The sequence below is a fragment of the Lolium rigidum genome, chromosome 1, assembly GCF_022539505.1.
Source record: "Lolium rigidum isolate FL_2022 chromosome 1, APGP_CSIRO_Lrig_0.1, whole genome shotgun sequence".
NCBI lineage: Eukaryota > Viridiplantae > Streptophyta > Magnoliopsida > Poales > Poaceae > Lolium > Lolium rigidum.
In genome coordinates, this window is record NC_061508.1 from 10,136,200 (window position 1) to 10,157,918 (window position 21,719).

Sequence of the window (21,719 nt, forward strand, 5' to 3'; positions counted from 1 at the left end):
CTCCCCACCATCCCCATTTCTGGCAAAAGCAAGGAAGAGCAAACCCCAACCCTAGTTCGAACACAACCTCTCTCCACTCCCATTTCTTGTCGTCGAAGCTCCAAAGCGTAGATCCAGCGATGGACAACAACATGGCCGCGGCAGGTGATACGTCTCAAACGTATCTATAATTTCTTATGTTTCATGCTAGTTTTATGACAATACTCACATGTTTTATATACACTTTATATCATTTTGATGCATTTTCCGGCACTAACCTATTAACAAGATGCCGAAGCGTCACTTCCTGTTTTCTGCTGTTTTTGGTTTCGGAAATCCTACACATGAAATATTCTCGGAATTGGACGAAACAAAAAGCCCACGGTCTTATTTTCTACGGAGCCTTCCAGAACACCGAAGAGGAGACGAAGAGGGGCGACGAGGCGGCCACACCATAGGGGGGCGCGGCCCCACCCCTGGCCGCGCCGCCTTATGGGTGGGCCCCTCGAGCGTCCCCCGACTCTGCCCCTTCGCATATATAATCCTTCCGTCGCGAAAACCCTAGTACCGAGAGCCACGATACGAGAAAAGTTGCCGAGACGCCGCCGCCGTCAACCTCATCTCGGGGGTTACGAAGATCGCCTGCGGCACCCTGCCGGAGAGGGGAATCATCATCGGAGCGCTCTACATCACCATGCCCGCCTCCGGACTGATGCGTGAGTAGTTCATCCTTGGACTATGAGTCCATAGCAGTAGCTAGATGGTTGTCTTCTCCTCTTGTGCTATCATGTTTAGATCTTGTGAGCTGCCTATCATGATCAATATCATCTATTTGTAATGCTACATGTTGTGTTTGTTGGGATCCGATGAATATGGAATACTATGTCAAGTTGATTATCGATCTATCATATATGTGTTGTTTATGATCTTGCATGCTCTCCGTTGCTAGTAGAGGCTCCGGCCAAGTTGATACTTGTGACTCCAAGAGGGAGTATTTATGCTCGATAGTGGGTTCATGCCTCCATTGAATGCTGGGACAGATGATGAGAAAGTTCTAAGGTTGTGGATGTCTTGTTGCCACTAGGGATAAAACATCAATGCTTTGTCTAAGGATATTTGTATTGATTACATTACGCACGGTACTTAATGCAATTGTCTCGTTGTTTGCAACTTAATACTTGGAAGGGGTGCGGATGCTAACCCGAAGGTGGACTTTTTAGGCATAGATGCATGCTGGATAGCGGTCTATGTTCTTTGTCGTAATGCCCTAAGTAAATCTCATAGTAGTCATCATGATATGTATGTGCATTGTTATGCCCTCTCTATTTGCCAATTGCCCAACTGTAATTTGTTCACCCAACATGTTATTTATCTTATTGGAGAGACACCACTAGTGAACTGTGGACCCCGGTCCATTCTTTTACATCTGAAATACAATCTACTGCAATCACTGTTCTCTGTTGTTCTTTGCAAACAAACATCATTCTCCACACCATACGTTTAATCCTTTGTTTATAGCAAGCCAGTGAGATTGAAAACCTCACTGTTAAGTTGGGGCAAAGTATTTTGATAGTGTTGTGCAGGTTCCACGTTGGCGCCGGAATCCCTGGTGTTGCGCCGCACTACACTCCTTCACCAACAACCTTCACGTGGCCTTCATCTCCTACTGGTTCGATAACCTTGGTTTCTTGCGAGGGAAAACTTGCTGCTGTACGCATCACACCTTCCTCTTGGGGTTCCCAACGGACGTGTGCTTTACCGTCACAAGCAACTCTTTTCTGGCGCCGTTGCCGGGGAGATCACGACACGCTGCAAGGGGAGTTTCTCACACCCAATCTCTTTACTTTGTTTATTGTCTTGCTTTATTTTATTTTCTGTCTTGTTTGCTTCTTTCATATCAAAAACACAAAAAAATTAGTTACTTGTTTTACTTTATTTAATTCGGTTTTGCTTTACTTATTTTTATTATTGTTAAAATGAATACTCTTGAGAACACTAAGTTGTGTGATTTCACTAGCACAAATAATAATGATTTCATATGCACTCCTATTGCTCCACCTGCCACTACAGCAGAATTTTATGAAATTAAACCTGCTTTACTAAATCTTGTTATGAGAGAGCAATTTTCTGGTGTTAGTACTGATGATGCTGCTGCCCATCTTAATAATTTTGTTGAAATTTGTGAAATGCAAAAGTATAAGGATGTAGATGGGGATATTATAAAACTGAAATTGTTTCCTTTCTCCTTAAGAGGAAGAGCTAAAGATTGGTTGCTATCTTTGCCTAAGAATAGTATTGATTCATGGACTAAATGTAAAGATGCTTTCATTGGAAGATATTATCCTCCTGCTAAAATTATATCTTTGAGAAGTAGCATTATGAATTTTAAGCAATTGGATAATGAACATGTTGCCCAAGCATGGGAAAGAATGAAATCTTTGGTAAATAATTGCCCTACCCATGGACTAACTACTTGGATGATCATCCAAACCATTTATGCAGGATTAATTTTTTTTTCAAGGAACCTATTGGATTCATCTGCTGGAGGTACTTTTATGTCCATCATTTTGGGTGCTGCAACAAAGCTTCTTGATGATATGATGATCAACTACTCTGAATGGCACACTGAAAGGACTTCTCAAGGTAAGAAGGTAAATTCTGTTGAAGAAACCTCCTCCTTGAGTGATAATATTGATGTTATTATGTCTATACTTGTTAATGGTATATCTCATGTTGATCCTAATAATGTTCCTTTAGCTTCATTGGTAGCTCAAGAAAAACATGTTGATGTCTCAGCCTGAAGCCTCGCCGCCGTAGTTATGTTATGTCTTGGGACTTGGACCCTAATTATGTCTGGTGTGTTGTAATGGACTACTAAGAACCTTTAGCTATAATGTGTGTATGTAGAATTTTAAGTTCTACTTATCTAATTTTTTCGATTAATGTAGTACTAAGAACTTTAGCTCCAGTGTGGTTATGAATAACCTTAAGTATTGGTATGGAATGACTTATTTGTTATTTTTATGCATAGATTGTTTTTTACCTAGACTGCTCAATCTCCAGAGTCAAAACTCTTCAAATCCCTGGATAACAAAGTCATGGCCACGGCCAAGCGGTTGTCTAGTTGGAGCTGTCACCCGAGGAGCGGGCTCTTCGTCGTCTGCTGAAGAAGAAGCTGCTCGGGCTTTCTTCCCTAGAGAGAACGATTGCGAGGCAGCGTTCTCGTATTCTTTGGCTACGTCTAGGGGACGCATGCACCCGTTTTTTCACCTTCATGTGAGCAACAGAAGACGGAAAAACTTCATCGGACACGTGATGGAGGCGAGCCCATGCATGTCCACAGAAGACGGAAAAACTTCAACGTACACGTGATGGAGGCGAGATCATGCATATCCACGTGATGGAGGCGCAGACGTATCTCGTTCATGCAGCTCGCATCATCGAGGTTAGGAAAGTTTGTATTTGGTTAGTCTAGTTGTTTCGAAAAGGGAAATACCTACGTCAGAGATGTTTATTAAAAGCAACCAAATCTGATTCGCCATAGAAGCTACGTAGCTTGGTTTAGAGCTCGGGTAAGAAAGGAGTAAAAAGTAGTCACATATTAGTAGACTTGTGAACCCATAACAAATAGTAACATATGAGCTTGAGGTAAAAAAAATAGTCACATATTTGTGGACTTGTGATTATTTCGATGTTGCCTAAATAGACCTCTTATTTTATTGACAATCAAATATGCCTTATATATTGTTGACTAAACGTGCATTAGTTTCACAAAAACTTGGTCTACGTACCCTGTTTACCTTTGGGATGTACCATTCAATGTTAAGTCTCGTAGGTTCTCACATGAAATAACCATGCACTTAGTTAGAACTAGTCTATAAACTAACCACCTTGGGTGTACCGTTCTTGATAGTTTTCTGGAGCATATTCGAAGGAGATAAAACTAGCTAAATCTGTTTGCAGAAATACTATATTTAAATGTATTTTCCTTCTATTTGATTTTTTCTTGGAAACTCAAATTGAACTAAAATTTCATAGTTTATTTTCATAGAAATTCAAAAAAATAAAAAAGCTTCACTCTTTGTCTTAATATATATATATATATGCGAGTACGTGCAAAAATTTGTGGACCATTTCTCGAAGGTCGAAAAAAACACATTGTTAGAAACGGAACGGTTTGGGTTACATCAAAACACTTTTTCTAAGCTAGTCGATTTATCGATCTTGGAAATATCAACCAATTTTTTTCCCACAATATGTCACACATTTTTTAGGACATAATATGTTGTTTTTTTTGAATTATATGATTTCAACCATAAATGCACATGTACTGCAGATTTATTCAAATTAAAATTAAAAAGCTAAATTCGGTTAACATTGTGGACAAATAATAGGACGGTTTGTACTAAGCCCATTAACGCTAGGCATGGACGCGGGGAAGGAACTCATGGCCCATCTAAGCACGGTTCTCTATTTTTCTTCCTTTTTTCCCCAACTCGAATTTAACTGAAATTTAATAGTTTATTTTCACAGAAATTCAAAAAATAAAAAAAACCTTCACACTTTTTCTTACAATGGATACGCGAGTGTGTGCAAAAATTTCTAGATCGTTTCTTGAAGGTCAAAAAAATCACATTCTTAGAAACGAAACCACTTTTTCTAAGCTAGTCGATTTTTCGACCTTCGAAAAATAAACCTATTTTTCCATAATATGTCACATATTTTTTGAACATAGTTAAAACGTTTTTTGAATTATTTGAATTTAACCAGAAATACAAATGTGCTGCAGATTTATTCAAATTAAAATTAAAAAACTTTTTAGTTAGGTTGTCGGACATGTAACGGGCCAATGGGCCGCCAGACCTTTAACTGCATGTTCACCTCCCGACCCTATACCCGTCCACTACTGTGGAAGTTCCATCATTATATCCCAACCCCGACCGTTCATCTACCGCATCCCAGTGTTCCCTTCCTCCCATGCAGTCCATGGCATCTGCGCTGCCATGGCCGGAGATGAGAAGTCCACGACGGAGAAGCACTGCATCCTTGCGTATGGGAGGACATATATCGACGTCGTCTGCGACTGTTGATGGAGTTCTTCGTATGTACGAGGGTTGGCTCGACGAGGACGAGGACAGGTTCAAGTTCATTGGTATGGATCTCGAGTATGACTCTAGCGGACACAAGTTGGCGGTAACGCAAATCACCTGAGGCAGCACGTTCTTGTATTCCACTACATTAGGTACGGTTTCATCATTTTATGTCTCCGTGAATATTTAAAGCGTCCATGCATTTTCCGACCAATTAACATATGTCATGGTTGCGTTGCAGTTCACTATAGTACTTATTGAATTTATCTGTGTTGCTCTTAACGCAAGTGCAAGGATCATTGTCCGCTCCTATTAACTTTTCTCAAGGACAAGCAATACATTTTTACTAGTGTTGACAAAAGAAATGACACAAAAGTGCTTCGTGTAGCCCATCTTCCTGTTCCAGAAGAGAGACACATCGACATCCATGAAATTTTCAAGATTAAAGGTCATGTGGAGGCTGGAATGGCTGATCTTGCAGCAAAGCTCATTGATCCCAAGTTTGCCAACATGAAGAAGGAGTTCAAGTTCAACCAGCGAAACCGCGAAGGGCATGCTTTCTGGGAATGCAAGACACTATCTAGGATGAACCTCGAATACGCAACTATTGAAGACTATCTCAGTTATGAGATATGCAATAAGATCTACACGGTTAACGAGGGACAAGCTCACCTCTAGAGATCAGACCACATCTATCCCAGATGCAAAAATCAGGATGAATCTTCATCCATGAGCAAGCGTCAGAAGCAAGGTTGGGAGTGATATGCCTCAAGGGGGCAAGTACTAGTGTGTTTATGCAGTTTGTAATCATATTGGCGATGTGTGCAAGATATAAGTTGTGTTCTATGTTACTTGTGAACAAAATTCTCCATGTTGTGTTGTAAGTATCATTCAGTGTAGTGTGTTTGTGCAGTCTGTAATCATATTTGCAATGTCTGCAAGACATAAGTTGTACGTGTTCTATGTTATTTGTGAACAAAATTCTCCATGTTGTGTTGTAAGTATCAAAATTCGCCCTTTGACAATCATACCAGTGTTTGTAAAACAAATAATAAACAAGTGCAATGTGTACCAAGTAGTGTAGTTCATAATGTAGACATGCAATTAATCATCACATGTTTGTCAGTACTTCCGGTGGTTCCTCATACTTCCGATGGTCCCTCGTACCTGCATTTCATGAAATAACACAGAAGTCAGTGGCACATAAAATAGTAAAAGATTAGTGCAAGCTATTTAAGTAGGGCTGAACCAAACACTCACTCCTTATGTAGCCTGCACTTCATCTTTTTGTTTCTGTTATGACCTGGTTGATTGCAAATAGTGCACACCTCTCTTTCTACCGCTCGTCGTGTGACAGTATCCTGCCATTTTTTGACGTCTGTTGATTCGTATTCTTGTCCTTATTATACTTCTTGTTTTGTTTAGGTGCTCCTTTGGTCTCAGCTTGTTCAGGATCACCCACTACTAGTGTATCTCCTCTGTTTTGTGCGTCCTCATGTTAAGCTGTTGAATGAGTGGTCTGGACGCCTCTTCTCCTGTATATTATGCCTTTCATACATTTCATAAGCTCGCTGAAAGATTCAGGCTCATGCAATGCAACATCATAAGATTCCGCTCCAACTATGTTAAGCTTGCTATGCTTTCTCCGCTCAGCTACCCATCCGTACAAATCAATCTCGCGTCTCGGGGGCAAACCATATCTTGCATCCTTCGAGAACCTTCAGATTACACAACAGTCTGGAATTTCAGAGTACCCCACATAATGCAAAACAAACAAGATGTGCTTGCAAGGTAGCCCTTTCCGATACATCCTTCGACAGTTGCACGTTATTGTTCCTCTTTGTTTTCAGGTGTGTAGTCCACTGAAAATAAATGCCGATGATTATTCATCCATGACACAACGAAGGTTATTAACCCACCAGCACATCCAACTTGATCTACAATCTCTAGTCCCCCAATCTTTTCCAGCTCCCCTTGAACGAGGTAGAAGTTTGTAGCAATGAATTTACGGGCAGTAGACATCTCTATATCCTTGTACTTGGTAACTGCAACAGGTAATTTCTGAGAGTCTATGGTGTCCTGGCGGGCATCTTCCTCCTGGACACAGCTACAGTTATTCTCGTAGTGCACAACCATACCCACCATTGTCAGTCCAAAGTCAAGGTGAGTGTGTAGGGTGGAGTTCAAACTCTCGCTCCTCTAGTTGCTTTTCATTCCGAGGAAATATCAATTCGCTAGATACACGACCGACAACAACCTCTTCATATTATACATCCTCTTCATCCAGTCTTTGGTTAATGCCGTATGGTGCTTCTCGATGAATGCCCTCTATCTCTCCTTGAATATTTTGTTCCGAAGTGCATAGTATAGCAACGTCCGGAATTCATTGTGATCCAGGGGGTCAAGGTGCCTCTTCATGTTCTTCTCAATATTCCACGTACAAACACGGTACCACACGCCTGCAAAGACTTTACCAACATCGGCGATCATTGCAGCGTCCCCATCAGTGATGACCCCTTTAGGCTTCTGCTGACACGCGGCTTTCAGGAATGTTTCTAGAAACCACTTATATGTTTTTTCCGTCTCGTTCGAGACAATGGCGCATGCAAAAATAGTAGTATGGCAGTGATTGTTCAATCCGGCCACAAAAGGTATGAATGGCATAGCATACCGATTTGTTTTGTACGTGTTGTCAAACACCAGCACGTCACCGAAGTCGGCATAGTCCTACCAAGACTGAGAATTACACCAGAACAGGTGTTTCAATTTGCCATCTTTATTGACCTTGCAGTCAAAATAGAATTTAGGATCATCTCTCTTCCTCTTCTCCATAATGCCAATGGTTGTGTCGGCATCACCCTTTGCAATCATCTTCCTCTTTTCACGGCAAGACATGTTGTAAAGATCCTTCCTTGAAAATCCTACCTTGTTGTACTTTCCACCGTCACTGACAAATGTCCTCATAATGTTGAATAATCTCATCCCAGTAGCTCCCAGTGACATGATCTTGGATTTCTGATGAGCCTTGATCTTTCTATGAGACCGAAGAAAATTGATTTGATCAGTTGTAGCCGGCTTATGGTTGTGATTGTCGTCAAATCTCAGAACAGTCCAAACACCCTTTTTCTGTTACACGACACACTCAAATGAGCACCACAGTTACAGCGAGACTCGGGTCGGTGCTTATACCTTGGGCCTTCCATGGTTAAGTACTTGCTTTGACGTGTCCCAGCCCTGGAGCAAAGAAACCGCCTATACTGAATGATGGGTGTCCCTAATTCATCAATATCATTCTAGTCTTCTCGAGTCGAATGCTAAAACCATGTTCTTTGACATACTTGTTGTAGAAATAATAGGCAGCCTCTTCGGAAACAAATGGCATGGCCTTTACAGCAGCATACTTTCGTTGTTTATTCATTTCAGCTTCAATATCATATGGCTCCTTATCATTTTCATGCTTACTATGGTCCTGCTGGAAACTTCTTGTCACCTAAATAAATATGACAAACATGGCATAATTGTTACTGTCACTTTGATTTGTTCTACTAGATTATGCATTACAATACATCAAAAAAAACTTACATCGCTTTTGCATACATATTTTGACTGTTGTGAAAGCCCCCTTCTAATGATTTTGACTGCTCAAGAACATCCTCTTCTTCATCAGCAAAGTCTTCCAAATCAGAATCCCCGTAGTACGTAAGCTCACTGTTTGTGACTACAACAACCTGCGTAATTTGTAGGAGAGTAGCAAATTACATTTATATTCATCTTCAAATGGTAGAAGGCACGTAAGAAAAAAGAAAACATACATCACTCGTATTTTACGAGGTGGGTTCATCATCTTTATCACTTATGATGTGTTCATCATCGATGTCCATCTACAAAATTTGCAACAAGGAGGCAAAATTCAAGGACAAGATATTCCCATATTGTACGAATAAAATATGAAAAGGTGAGTGACTCACATTATCATACTCAGCTACAGGATCACCAAAAATACTATTATCATCATCAGACGGTACTTCATCTTCATCTTCTCAAGATGACATATCAAAACCCTCCCATCTGGAGTCATCAACGTCCATAGTTACTTTCTCATTGTCAATCCCAGAAGCCATAGAACCGTCCATTTGTCCAAATAAAACCAACATCACTGACCTAATCAATGGAGTTGTGTAATAGAACCATGTGTTCATGCACGAACATAAAAATCGACTTGGAATTCATTGTGTAATGCAGATCAACAAAAAAAATATCCCAAAAGATGGTAAAATTTTGAAAAACAATTTAAACCCTAAGCACACATGCGACAATACATCCTAGAAAGTACATGGAATAAGAAGGGAATAACAATATGGCACGGAGGGCTAACCATCTGGGCGTCGGTGGCAATCTGGGCAGCCACGGGAAGTTGGGATCAGCGGCGGTGCACACGACCTCTTGCTCTGCCTTGCAATAGAACGACCTTTATGTCGACCGTGGGGAGGCGGAGGGTGGATGACTCAGACGATCGCCACCGTATCGTTGTCGTGCGGGGACGGCTAACGATCCACCGGATGCGGGAAGGATAGGAGATCGACGAGGTAATCGGTCACTCCTGCAACAATTGACCGGGGTACGTGGAAATGGCGGTGGTGAGGAATCGACCGGCTTCAACAAGACGGAGGGATCAAAACCCTAGGTATGAATGGCGGCCGTGGGAGGGGTGGAGTCGGGCCAACGTTGGACGCCGGATCCTTGCATCGATCGGGTGGACAAGTATTCACCGGAGCAGATCTAGATAGGAGATAGCCGGGCTGGCGGCTGCGACGAGCTGATCACGGTACGTGAGAATGGAAAGTGACAACCGACGACGACCACCACGCAGTTGCCATGAACTATATCTATATCTTTTTACAATATTTTGGAACTTTGAAACATTAACTTAAAATTTTCAAATACAGATGGCTCCCTGGGCTCTATTTGGAGTTTCCCCTACTGTACCATACTAATGTACTTTGACACTATGATGTTCATCATTTGCCTCATCTATTTATTTATTTGTAGAATTTCAGTGTGAAGTTTTGCGGCACTGCCGAACTGTCGTGCGGTACCTGTCGGGCTGTCTTGCAGCGACGGTATGTATATACATGGGTATACCAGGTTTTGGATTCTGGTTTGGACAACACCGGTTGGATTTGGTTGAGTTAGCCTCGTATGCATGCACTCTCTGTTTAATTTACTATATCTTAGATTTGTCTAAAGTTAGATATATGTAGACACTTGTATGTTTTACTTACTTCCAGTGATGTAGTAGTAAGTATGACGGCATAATAAAGAATAAAACGTTAAATATGTTAACTTTCAACATAAGCTCGGAGTGAAGCCCTTTGTCTTATAACATATAAAAGTACAAAACAGAAGTTAAATAAGTTCCATGCGTGCAACTGTGTAATGCCCAGAACACATTAAAAAAAGGGGTACTATATGCAACTGTGTAATGCCCAAGATCTTGCTGATGCAAAAGACAGAGATTACAAGTTTACAACATCATGATAAAAGAAATTCATGATCAGATGGAACTCTTAACAGACAATTTACAGAATCGGTGATGTTTGACGAAAACAGGATTGGGATGTTCAAAAGGAAAGCAGATGGATACAAGACCAAAATCTAACCTGCTGCAAGAGCCAAGATCACAACTCAAAATAAGAATATGTACCACACCGAAATTAGCTGTTCCAGAAATCAGTTCAGATCTCGAGGCAGAAAGATAAACAACATTGCCATGAATTGTGAACCAACAGGCAAGAAATCGAGTGCAACCAAATTACAACACCAGAGTCATGCCAACATAAATGTCGATATTTTAGAATATCCTTACACACTCTTACAGCAGAAGTTGCTCACTTGCTACAGCAAGCACATAACAGCCAATGCATAAAAAAAAAGGGGGTACAAACATCATCAACCGGAGAACATGCTGGGGACAACCCACATAGGCTGCACTACACTGCCACAGCTTATAAAAACAAAGTTGCTTGGATTGGAGGCAGGCCTACCTAGCTCAAATGCAATCCAGTGTTCAGAATCATGAGAATAACAGTAGACACAGTTGCTCCTCCCGCCCCACCTCTCTGGGTTCATGCAAGATAACGGCTGGCTTCGCTTGTCTGTGCTGATGAAGATCGACCAATTCCCCAAGTCCTCTACCTTCACCCACTTTGGACTATCAGTCGACTGGTAGAGGCGGAAAACTTCAAAGGTATCCCCTCTGGCCGGAAATGATCCCTGACACCCGACCAAGAGAAGCTTATCGCCACAAGCCACCAGACATAGGTTGCTAAGATTCCCTATGGTGGGCATTTCTGCACAACTTACTAACACTTCCTGTACGCGAATCTTAGGTCCCAAGTGCGCAACAAAGAGCGCATGACTAGAGTTCATGCCAACAACCTGGCCTTTGAAGTTCACGATCTGCTTGACCGTTCCATCGCAAGGAGAAGGTCTCAACCAAGAGTGACTACCAACACGCCAAACGAAAGTGTGTGATTCGTTGCTGACAAGTAGATGTGAGTTGGGTGACGCTAGAGGAGCTGTGAGGGCACCGTAGTAGACCTTGGTGTATTCGTCGCCTGGTATCTGTGGAGGTGAAACACTAACACCTGTAAAAGCATCAACAATAAGGCATGATCTGTTTCTGGAGAAGATGAGATGACCGCAAGAAGCACCGATGAAACAAAAACTACCCAGAGGACTCTGGGGATCATTATTTGCAGTAGAAAGGTTAACTAGGGGGATCTGGCAGCGAAGGTGTGAGTGTTGGCTGGCCAGATCAATGACATGACATGGAAGTTTATCGCCAAAGGGGCGATGATGAGGAGAACGCACAGGGATATCTGGTTGGAGGAGGATAGGAGGGAAGAGCGCTGACAAGGTAGATTTCAGTGGATACGAGGAGATGGAAGCACGCCAAGACCGGCAGGTTGCAGCGAAGGAAAGAAGGTCTGAGAAGGAACCTGACAGTGGGATAATGGAATGAAGCAGGGCATCTGGCAGGTCCGCCCAACCTTGGTGTCTACACATGGCGGAGGCACAAACTCAACGGCCCTTGATCTTTGCAGGTTGCAACTTCTCTGAAACAATTTATTGAATTCAAAGACAAACATTAGAAGAATATGAAGTGGATAACAAGAACAGAAAATCGACTGATTGCTAATTAAGAAATATGATAGTGCATATATGGTTGCTAAGATGCCAGTTGTGAGCATAAAATCATGCTGAATTAGAACATATATAATTTTAGTTACACAACAAATAGTCAACATATTAATAAGATTGGATTAAACACGCCCGTGGGACAGAAGCGAGACTAAAACTTTATCAAGGTGGTTTTTTTCCACTAGCTACCAAGGGTTAGTAACTGGTTTAATTAAAATCCATGAAAAATCAACAATTTTGGTGTATTTGTCTGAATTTTTTTAGCAAATACATTCAAATTAACAAAGTTCCAAACCAGTAAAACCATGTATTTTCTCGTTACAACCTGTAACGCCCCCTCCACCTGCGTTAAAAGATGCATTCCGGTAGCCAAAATCTTGGTACTACTCATTGTATTGTGAATGTGAAGAGTCCTTTGCGAAAAATGAAATGAAATGCAAAGAGTCCTTTGCGTTTTCTCGAAAAAAATGTGAAGAGTGTGTGCTCCTATCTTATCCTTTTCGGGAGAAAGTGTGCTCTTATCTTATTTGGAGACTCCTCAAAGTACTCACAAATTAAAGAAACAAAATGATGGATGTAGTGTAAACATATATAGAAAATAAAACCCTTTAAGGTCTGCGTAAACAAAAAGGAAATCATGCAATATGACTGCAAAGTTTCCTTTTTTGCAGATGACAAATCGTCACATTTTTTGATAAAAATTGCACATTGGCATGTTATAACATACTCCCTCTGTTGCATATTAGTTGTCGCTGATTTGGATATATCTAGACACATTTTGTGTATAGATACATCCAAAATTGTGACACCTAATATGGAAAAGGAGTGAGTAATTTCTATCTGGGAACTGTCATAAATATTAAATACATTACACCCATGAATTTTTAGTATATATTTTTTAAGAACTTACATGTGTTCAAAATGGATCCACGGCATATGCTCTTAAGAGCTCAAGGTTTTCTTTTGGCACTATTAATACTACCAAGAAACCACAGCAAGCATTGTGCAGGCAGAGTGAGAATCACAGTGGTGAAGTGAGTAAAGAAGCCAAAATTAATTGTTTATACTCGGGGCGTGTGAGGTAAATTTGGAGGATCCAGCCAAGCCAAATTGGTATTGGTTAACAGCATATGCAGTTTGCAGAGCGACATCTACACTTAACATAATCAAATTGAGCTACAGAAATCATGTTACTACTAGTTTACGTGAGTGTGGTCTGATGAGGCAGAAAGGTTGAGTAAGCTCAGCACCGTATCGCAGGGTGCAGTGGGCAGGAGGGAGGGGAGGAGCAGGAAGACCACAAACCTGAGCTAGCCTCCTAGGTGAGCTACACGAAGTCGCCTCCGACCTGACGCAGCGGGCGTAGACCCCAACCGCCACCGCGCCAACGCCACAGATTGGATGGTCCTCTCGTGGTGCAGTGCACGCCGGCGGATCTCCGCCGCATCCAAATCGCCAGTCGCAATCAACGCTGAGCCTCTGCCGGTCCGCCGCCAAAGAAATCGACCTCTGCCAGCGCCGCTGCAGCTCCCCGCCTCCCTCCCAGATCTGCACCTCGGAGACGCCGCCGTCGAGTGAGATAGGGGTTATCTGCTGACTCCTCTGGTTTCCCTTTTTGTTGCCTTTTCTCTCCGGACAAACGAGGTAGTTATGACTCGGTTTCGTGGCAATTGTCTTTCGAATTATCTAAATGGAACATGCTAGACATACACGCAATAGATTTTTTTTCAAACATATAAATGCGTACCTACACTCACATCTGTCGGGCGCACGCACATTCTATCCTTATCCTTATGACCACCTTCTAGAGACTGAGTCGACATGTCTTAAGATCGATGAAGTTACCATAGGCCGCTCGCTATCGACAGGAACGTTGCCTCCCACTGAAAAAAGGCGCATTTATAAGACACTAAAGCGTGGTACCACTGTGCTTCTAAAGATCACGGGATCAACTTTGTTTCTTCTTTTCCTGCTGCACGGCATGGGAGACATGGGGAGACTCCAAAAGTCGCACTTGATTATGAGCTTTGAAGTTGAAATCCCTCCAGATGTGAAAAGCCCTCCTAGCATCGCCTAGAGCAGCAATAAGATCTTTCGCAGCAACAGTTGCTGCCAATGTGGCATTGTCCGTGAGAGCCCTTTTCTGAATTTGGCCGCAAGGAGCAGTCCCAAAGCCTCTGCTTGGATTGCGGGAGCTAGCCGAGATGTAAACCTAGCTACATTCTTTGTTGCCAACAATTTGTAAGAAGATTTTAATACCAGTGGGCACCGCCCGGTGATCTTGGTGGCCTCCAATGCATGCTACATCAGTGAAAATGAAAATGAACCTGGGAATTTGGAGAAGTTCGTTATTGTAGAACTAGGGCACAGAATCAGCACTGAGGTACATCCTGGTGCAGTGGAGTAGCTTCATCAAGCCTACCCCAGTACCCCTGCTGTAAAATTGCTCATGTAGGTGCATAAACCTTTAAGGTTTATGAATTTTCTTGCCCAACAGATTATCGTTCATGGCTTTCCAGAGACACCATATATAAGTATAAACTTTTCAAGAGAAGCCATGCAGTGTCTAGAGGAGAGAATTGCATGTATCATATCAGGGATATAGGTGTGTGGTGCAGGGTAGATTTCTGACCTGCTGTACCATGGATGGCAAAACCATGCCGCTTTTGAAAAAGGGCATAGACACAACAAATGCACATCGTATTCAACTGATCGGCAGGCCTGGAGCATTCATCTTCGAAGTGAACCGAGAACCTTCCAGCTCTTTTGCATGTCGGAAGCACCCTATGCAGCAGTCTTCATGCGAATGTTCGAATACTAGGCACCAAAGTCTTGTCCTCCCAAACCTGCATAAGAAGAGAATTAATCTGTTCTGGCGCCGGTTTAGGTCTCTGATTTGTCGGCGGCATCAAGTTGTTTATTAAGTGTCTAGAGGCGCCTTTTGCTTTACATTTACATGCCAGGTGAGCCTACAACATACAGTACCTTCTATTATCTCCGTTCACTGTTATCTCGCTCTTATCTTATTTGGAGGTACCTCGAATTACTCACAAATTATAGAAACAAAATCATGGATGTAGTGTATGATCCAACATGTAAACCTGAAAACTTTCATACTACAAAATACAGGTGTTCAAATCGGAACGACAACATAAGCTCTTATGGTGAAAATTTTAATCACAAAAACTTTAATACAAAATAAAATCCTTCATGTTATGCAGAAACAAAAAGGAAATCATGCAATATGACTGCAAAAAAAATGCGGGTGACACAAATCATCACACTTTTTAGTAAAGTTGCACATTGGCATGTTATAACAATAAAAAAAATCTGGGAACTGTCATAAATATTAACATTCATTACACCCATGAATTTTTAGTATATATTTTTGAAGAACTTACATGTGTTCAAAATGGATCGACGGCTATGCTCTTAAGAGAGAAAAAAATTCTTTCTTTTGCCACTATTAATACCAAGATACCAGAGCAAGCATCGTGCAGGCATCAGAGTGCTGAAGTGAGTAAAGAAGCCAAAATCGTTTATACTCGTGTGAGGTGAATTGGGAGGATCCAGGCATCCGGCCAAGTTCGTACTGGTTAACAGCATACGCAGTTTGCAGAGCGACATCTAAACTTTACATGATCAAATTGAGCCACAAGAAATCATGCTACTACTAGTTTAGGTGAGTGTGGCCTGATGAGGCGGAAAAGCCGAGTAAGCTCTGCTCCGTATAGCAGCGTGCAGAGTGGGCGGGAGGGAGGAGCAGGAAGACGACGAACCTATGCGAGCTGCACGAAGTGGCCTCCGACCTGGCCCAGCGGGCGTAGACCCCAACCGCCGCCGCGCCGAACGCCACGGATTGGATGGTCCTCTCAGAGTGCAGCGCACGCCGGCGGGTCTCCGCCGCCGCGAAATCCCCGGTCGTAATCAACGCTGAGCCTCAGCCGGTCCGCGGCCAAAGCAATCGACCTCTGCCAGCGCGGCTGCGGCTCCCTCCTAGATCCGCACCTCGGAGACGCCGTCGTCGAGGATACGGATACAGGGGTTATCTGCCGGCGTCGTGCGCGCCTATGACTGCTCTGGTTTCTCATTTTTGTTGCCTTTTCTCTCCGGGGAGACCGAGGTAGTTATTATGACTGTTATTATGTTTCGTGGCAATTGTTATCTAGGAGTAGGTGTGGAACATGCGCGATAGATTTTTTTTTTTCAAACACAATATGTTCATGCACGCAGGCACTTGGCTATACTACCTCAATCTTAAAGCTTAAGGTTTATTTTTCTTTTGAAAAATTCAAACGAAGTAAGTTTTAATCAAACTTTTAAAACAATCTATCAAATCAATAAATAGAATATTTTGTAGATACCATAAGAAAATATATATTATTATCTATTTAATGATACAAATTTTGTATTTTACATGTTAATGATTTTTGGTAAAAACAAAGTTAAACGATATAGCTTAACTTTCTAAAAAATAATATAAGCCTTAAGCTTTGGTATGGAGCTAGTATGAAAGTAAGCACATTTTACCCTTATAACCATGTTCAAGAGATTGAGCTGATGGGTCTTAGGATCGGTAAATTCACTGTTACTGTTACAGCTAGGCATGGGCAGCCCAGCCCAGACGGCCCGACCAGACCGGTCTAAAAATCCTGGGCTAGGCCGGGCATGCATGTCGGGCTAGGTTCAGGCTTGATTTTGGAGCTAGAACGTCGGGCCGGGCCGGGCTCGGGCTTGCAAAAAAAAGGATTTAAGCCTAGTTCAAGCCATGCTTGTTGGGCTAGGTCGGGCTTTCCTCTATTCGTGCTGGGTTCGGGCCTGATTTGTAAGCCTGAAGTTCGGGCCAGGCCAGGCTCGAGCCTGCAAATTTACGGTCGGGCTTTTTTAGGCCCAGCCCGACAAATGCCCAGCCGTAGACGGCTCGCTATTGACAAAAACGTTATGCCCCACTAAAAAGATCGCATTTATAGGACACCAAAGTGTGGTACCACTGCGAATTTCTTTCTCCTTTTCCTCATGCACGGGGGTTGTCGGCTGCGAAGCCAGAGTCACCGCAAAAGCGGAGGTGGCAGGTAATGACGATGAAATTTAGATGGATGTTTTTCTATTGATTATTGTGTTTAGTCTGTTTATAGTCTAGTGGTGATGTGGTGTCCTATCTTTGGCTTTCATAATTCACTCACACCTTGTTCTGAACGTGTTATAATATTGATTTTCACTTTTGATCCTCCGGACAATGAGGACTTTGGACTGAAAAAACCAAGCATGTCGCAAAACCTCTTCCTAAGTGATCTAGGGTTCTCACGCCATCACCTCTCCTCCCGCTTATAGATCGTCGTCCTCTTCCGCAACTCCACCAACAAGAGTGTGTGGGGAGACCCCAATCTACCAATGGGAGTTGTAGGTAACCATGCATGTCCTGAAGCATTATGTAGGTTTCCGCTTGTCCTCGCCTCAACCTACATGCGGTGGTGGCGAGCACTTCTTGGTTTTGTGACCGTGAGTCCATTTATGATAGCTCATTGATGAGGGACAGTAGATAAAATAAAATAAAAATAAAACATTAGTAAGATCCAATACTAGCTTCTACACACTGCTACTATATTCTAGGTAATATGGTCCTCTAGTTATGTGTGTTGTAGTGGTTTCCAGAGTATTCTAGTATAAGTTGTAACTAGGATATTTGTAGTTATTTCTTTACCTTATGTAGTGTTCTCTAGAACACTATAGTAAGTAGAGCTAAGCAGTGAAGGCTCATGCAACCTATAAATAGAGGTCCAACATCTACCTATGTAATCAGACTATGTACCCACTACCTATCAATAAAGAGAACTTTGTGTTCTTGTTTTAGATCTTGTGTTGATAGTTTGGATTGAACTCTTGAGAACCCCCGCCCCTAGAGCGATATCTAGCGCAACACGTTGAAGTGGTTCCTTCAACATTTGTGTTGTCCACGTTGTAGCAACATGGTGGAGTTGTTCCTTCACAACATTGTGCTGCTTCAGGTGGTATCAGAGCCCCGCTGATCCGGTCCAACTATTGGTTTCCTCATTGAGAGCTGCACCAAGCAATGGAGGAATTGAGTAAAATAGGGGATGTTGTAGATCAACAAATCCATGTGCTCTGTGATTTTATCAGCTAGTTGAGATGGTAAGAAAGGGTGTTCCTCCCGTTGCCAATGAAGAATCATCAAAGGAGGCAGATGATAGACGTCGAAGAATGGGAAGTCGTCTTGAAGCAAAAACACCTCATACACATGTTGTTCAACGTACTTCAAGGAGGCCAATGTATGCTGAAGCTTCTAAAGGTGATGAATATGATGAGGGCCTTGAAGAACCTGGTCTCTATACATATCCGAGAGTACACAACTCTACATATGCGAGGGATACATACAGGGTGAGAGTTGAGATCCCCACTTTTAATGGAAATGTTGATATTGAGGAGTGCCTTGATTGGTTCTATGAGGTGGAGACTTTCTTTGAGATCATGAATATTTCAAAAGATCGTAGAGTTCATTTGGTTGCATACAAGTTAAAAGGAGGAGCTGGTGCATGGTGGCATCGCCTTCAAGAAGATCGCAGACTAAGAGGAGAACCTTGTGTGATATCTTGGCGGCAGATGAATAATCTTTTGAAAGGGAGATTTTTGCGATCCTATTTATTTAGTTTCAGAATTGTGCTCAAGGAAATAGGACCATTTCAGAATACACGGACGAGTTCCAAAGGCTACAAGTGAGGTGCCACCTTGGTGAAACTGAAGATCAACAAGTTCAAGGTACATCAATGGTCTCAATAATGCTATCCATGATCGTTTGATGATGCGGCAAATTTGGTCCCTTGATCAAGCACAAGCTCTAGCATTAAAGGCAGAGAGATTGGTAAAGGCAAGAAAGGCAAGCAAGGCTCCATATTCTCATATGGAAGACTCATCTAGGAGTCACTCCCACCGAACGGAAGAAGAGACCGCTCAACGCTATGCAAAACAAGCTGTCCCAAAGCAAGCCGGAGGTAAGTGTAGGGCAAAGCCTGTGATAAAATGTTATAAATGTGGTGAAGAGGGACATGTATCTAGCAACTGCCTATTGAGCAAATTTGTCAACACGACAATCCATGATAGCGAAGATGATGATGATGACTGAAGATGCAAAAGGACAAGATATTTGTGAAGAAGAGGGAGAAGAGGTGGTATGCGTGATTCACCGCCTCTTGGGCTCAACACCGCAGCTCGACAACACACAACGGAAGAAAATATTTGAGAGCAAATGCACGGTGAATGGCAAGGTATGCAAATTAGTGGTTGATATTTGTAGTTGTGAAAATGGTATCTCCCAAAATTTGGTGAAGCATTCAAAACTTGAGACACATGACCATCCAAATCCCTACACTACTGGATGGATCAAAAAGGGGTGAATATGAGGATCACCAAACAATGCAACCTGCCACTCTCTTTGGGAAAGTACTATCGCTCCAATGTGTTATGTGACGTTGTTGATATGGATGATAGCCATGTTCTTCCTGGGAGACCTTGGCAATTTGATGTGGATACGACACATAAAGGGAAGGAAAATTCTTACTCTTTCACTTGGAACAAGCGGAAGATCACCATTCTACCAAACCAATCAAATCATAACAGCTCCAAGGAGAAGGAGAAAAGTGAATGCAACCAGGCTAAAATCATTCCAAGTTGGTGATAAGGTGATGATATTCCTCCGAAAAGAAAGACCGCCATTAGATTTTAAAGGAAAACTTAGACGGCGGAAATATGAACCCTTCTCTGTTCCAAGGAAGATAAATGATAATGCTTACGTGATAGATCTTCCAGCTGAGATGGGAATATCCAACACATTTAATGTGGCAGACTTGGATCTTTATCATCCAGAACAAGCACTCTATAAAGATAACTCGAGGTCGAGTTCTAAACAACAAGGGGGGATGATGAGGGACAATAGATAAAATAAAATAAAAATAAAAACAGAAGTAAGATCCAATATTAGCTTCTACACACTTCTACTATATTCTAGGTAATATAGTCCTCTAGTTATGTGTGTTGTAGTGATTTTCAGAGTATTCTAGTATAAGTTTTTTTTTTCGAAACGTATTCTAGTATAAGTTGTAACTAAGATATTTCTAGTTCTTTCCCTAGCTTACATAGTGTTCTCTAGAACACTCTAGTAAGTGAAGCTAAGTAGTGAAGACACATGCATCCTATAAATTGAGGTCCAACCTCTACTTATGTAATCGGACTATGTACCTACTACCTATCAATAAAGAGAAATTTGTGTTCTTGTTTTAGATCGTGGATTAGATATTGTGTGTTGTGAGTTTGGACTGAACTCTTGAGAGTCTCCGCTCCTAGAGCGATATCTAGCGCATCATGTTGAAGTGGTTGCTTCAACCTTTGTGCTATCCACGTTGTAGCAACACGGTGGAGTTGTTCCTCCACAATATTGTGCTGCTTCACTCATTTATTTGAAATCAGCCCTATGTTTACCATCCCATTGTGAAAGACCCTTGGATTCCCAACCCGAAAAGCTTAGAATGTTCTTCTAATATAATTTTTTTTAGCCCTCAAGCTGCTACATCCATTATTCAAACTCTCTTTATGCTAACAGAATGCCAAGATACTATATATATGTTGAAGACTCACCCGACATGTAAAGCAAAAGATACCTCTAGACACTGCATAAACAACTTGTGCCATCAAAAATCAGAGACTTAAACAAGCGCCAGAATAGATTATATATTTGTCTTCTTATGCAGATTTGGGATAACAAGACTTTGATGCCTAACGGTCAATCATACGCATGGAGACTGCTGCGTAGGCGCTTCCGACGTGTAAAAGAGCTAGAAGGTTCTCGGCTCACATCAAAGATGAATGCTCCACACATGCGGGTCATTGAATATGATATGCATTTGTTGTTCATGTGCCCTTTTTCAAAAGGGACATGTTTTTCCATCCATGGTACACCAGGTCAGAAGTCTACGCCGCATCGCACATATGTATTTACGATATGATACATGCAATTCTCTCCTCTAGACACCACAATTTATACTTTTGTATGGTGTCTTTGGAAAGCCATGAACGCCCGTTCGGGCGGGAAAATCCGTACACCTTAAAGGTCTATGCAACCACGTGAGCAATTTAAAGGGTAGGCTTGAAGAAACACAAGAATCCTGATAAATCATTGTCAAATCTAAGTCAAACCACAATAAATTCTAAAGATCTGCATCTCGTTCTTTCACGCTAGAAATTCGAAAAGGGAGGTTTAATACCAAGTTCAAAGGTTCTTTTTATGTGTTTCTCTTTTACTTCCAATCCTAAGAACTATCTATATATACAATACTGTCATATAGGGAAAAATAGTATTCATGTAGCCCTTCATGTATTTCTTCACTTCTTCTTTGAACCGTAAAAGATAATCCATCTTCTCTTTCCAAAAACAAATTT

At 41.9% G+C, this 21,719-nt stretch overlaps 1 protein-coding gene across 3 annotated transcripts; it reads right to left on the bottom strand.

Annotated features, from left to right (window-relative positions):
• Nucleotides 1-10,883: 10,883 nt before the first annotated feature.
• On the bottom strand, nt 10,884-16,217 carry LOC124684893. Of its 3 annotated transcripts, none has more exons than XM_047219156.1 (2): nt 16,052-16,217; nt 10,884-12,187 (listed from the first exon to the last, which is right to left on the bottom strand). In XM_047219156.1, the coding sequence occupies exon 2, from the start codon at nt 12,135-12,137 to the stop codon at nt 11,019-11,021; it is 1,119 nt and encodes a 372-aa protein (XP_047075112.1). In that variant the 5' UTR covers nt 12,138-12,187; nt 16,052-16,217; the 3' UTR covers nt 10,884-11,018. The 3 variants fall into 3 exon arrangements, with proteins under 3 accessions (XP_047075112.1, XP_047075113.1, XP_047075111.1); XM_047219157.1 differs by lacking the exon at nt 16,052-16,217 and adding an exon at nt 14,905-15,437 and having other exon boundaries at nt 10,884-11,716; XM_047219155.1 differs by lacking the exon at nt 16,052-16,217 and adding an exon at nt 13,578-14,898.
• Nucleotides 16,218-21,719: the final 5,502 nt, after the last annotated feature.

What these genes read in the sequence shown, in the direction of transcription:
- LOC124684893 (XM_047219156.1), bottom strand. Translation starts at nt 12,137, where the DNA reads ATGTGTAGACACCAAGGTTGGGCGGACCTGCCAGATGCCCTGCTTCAT.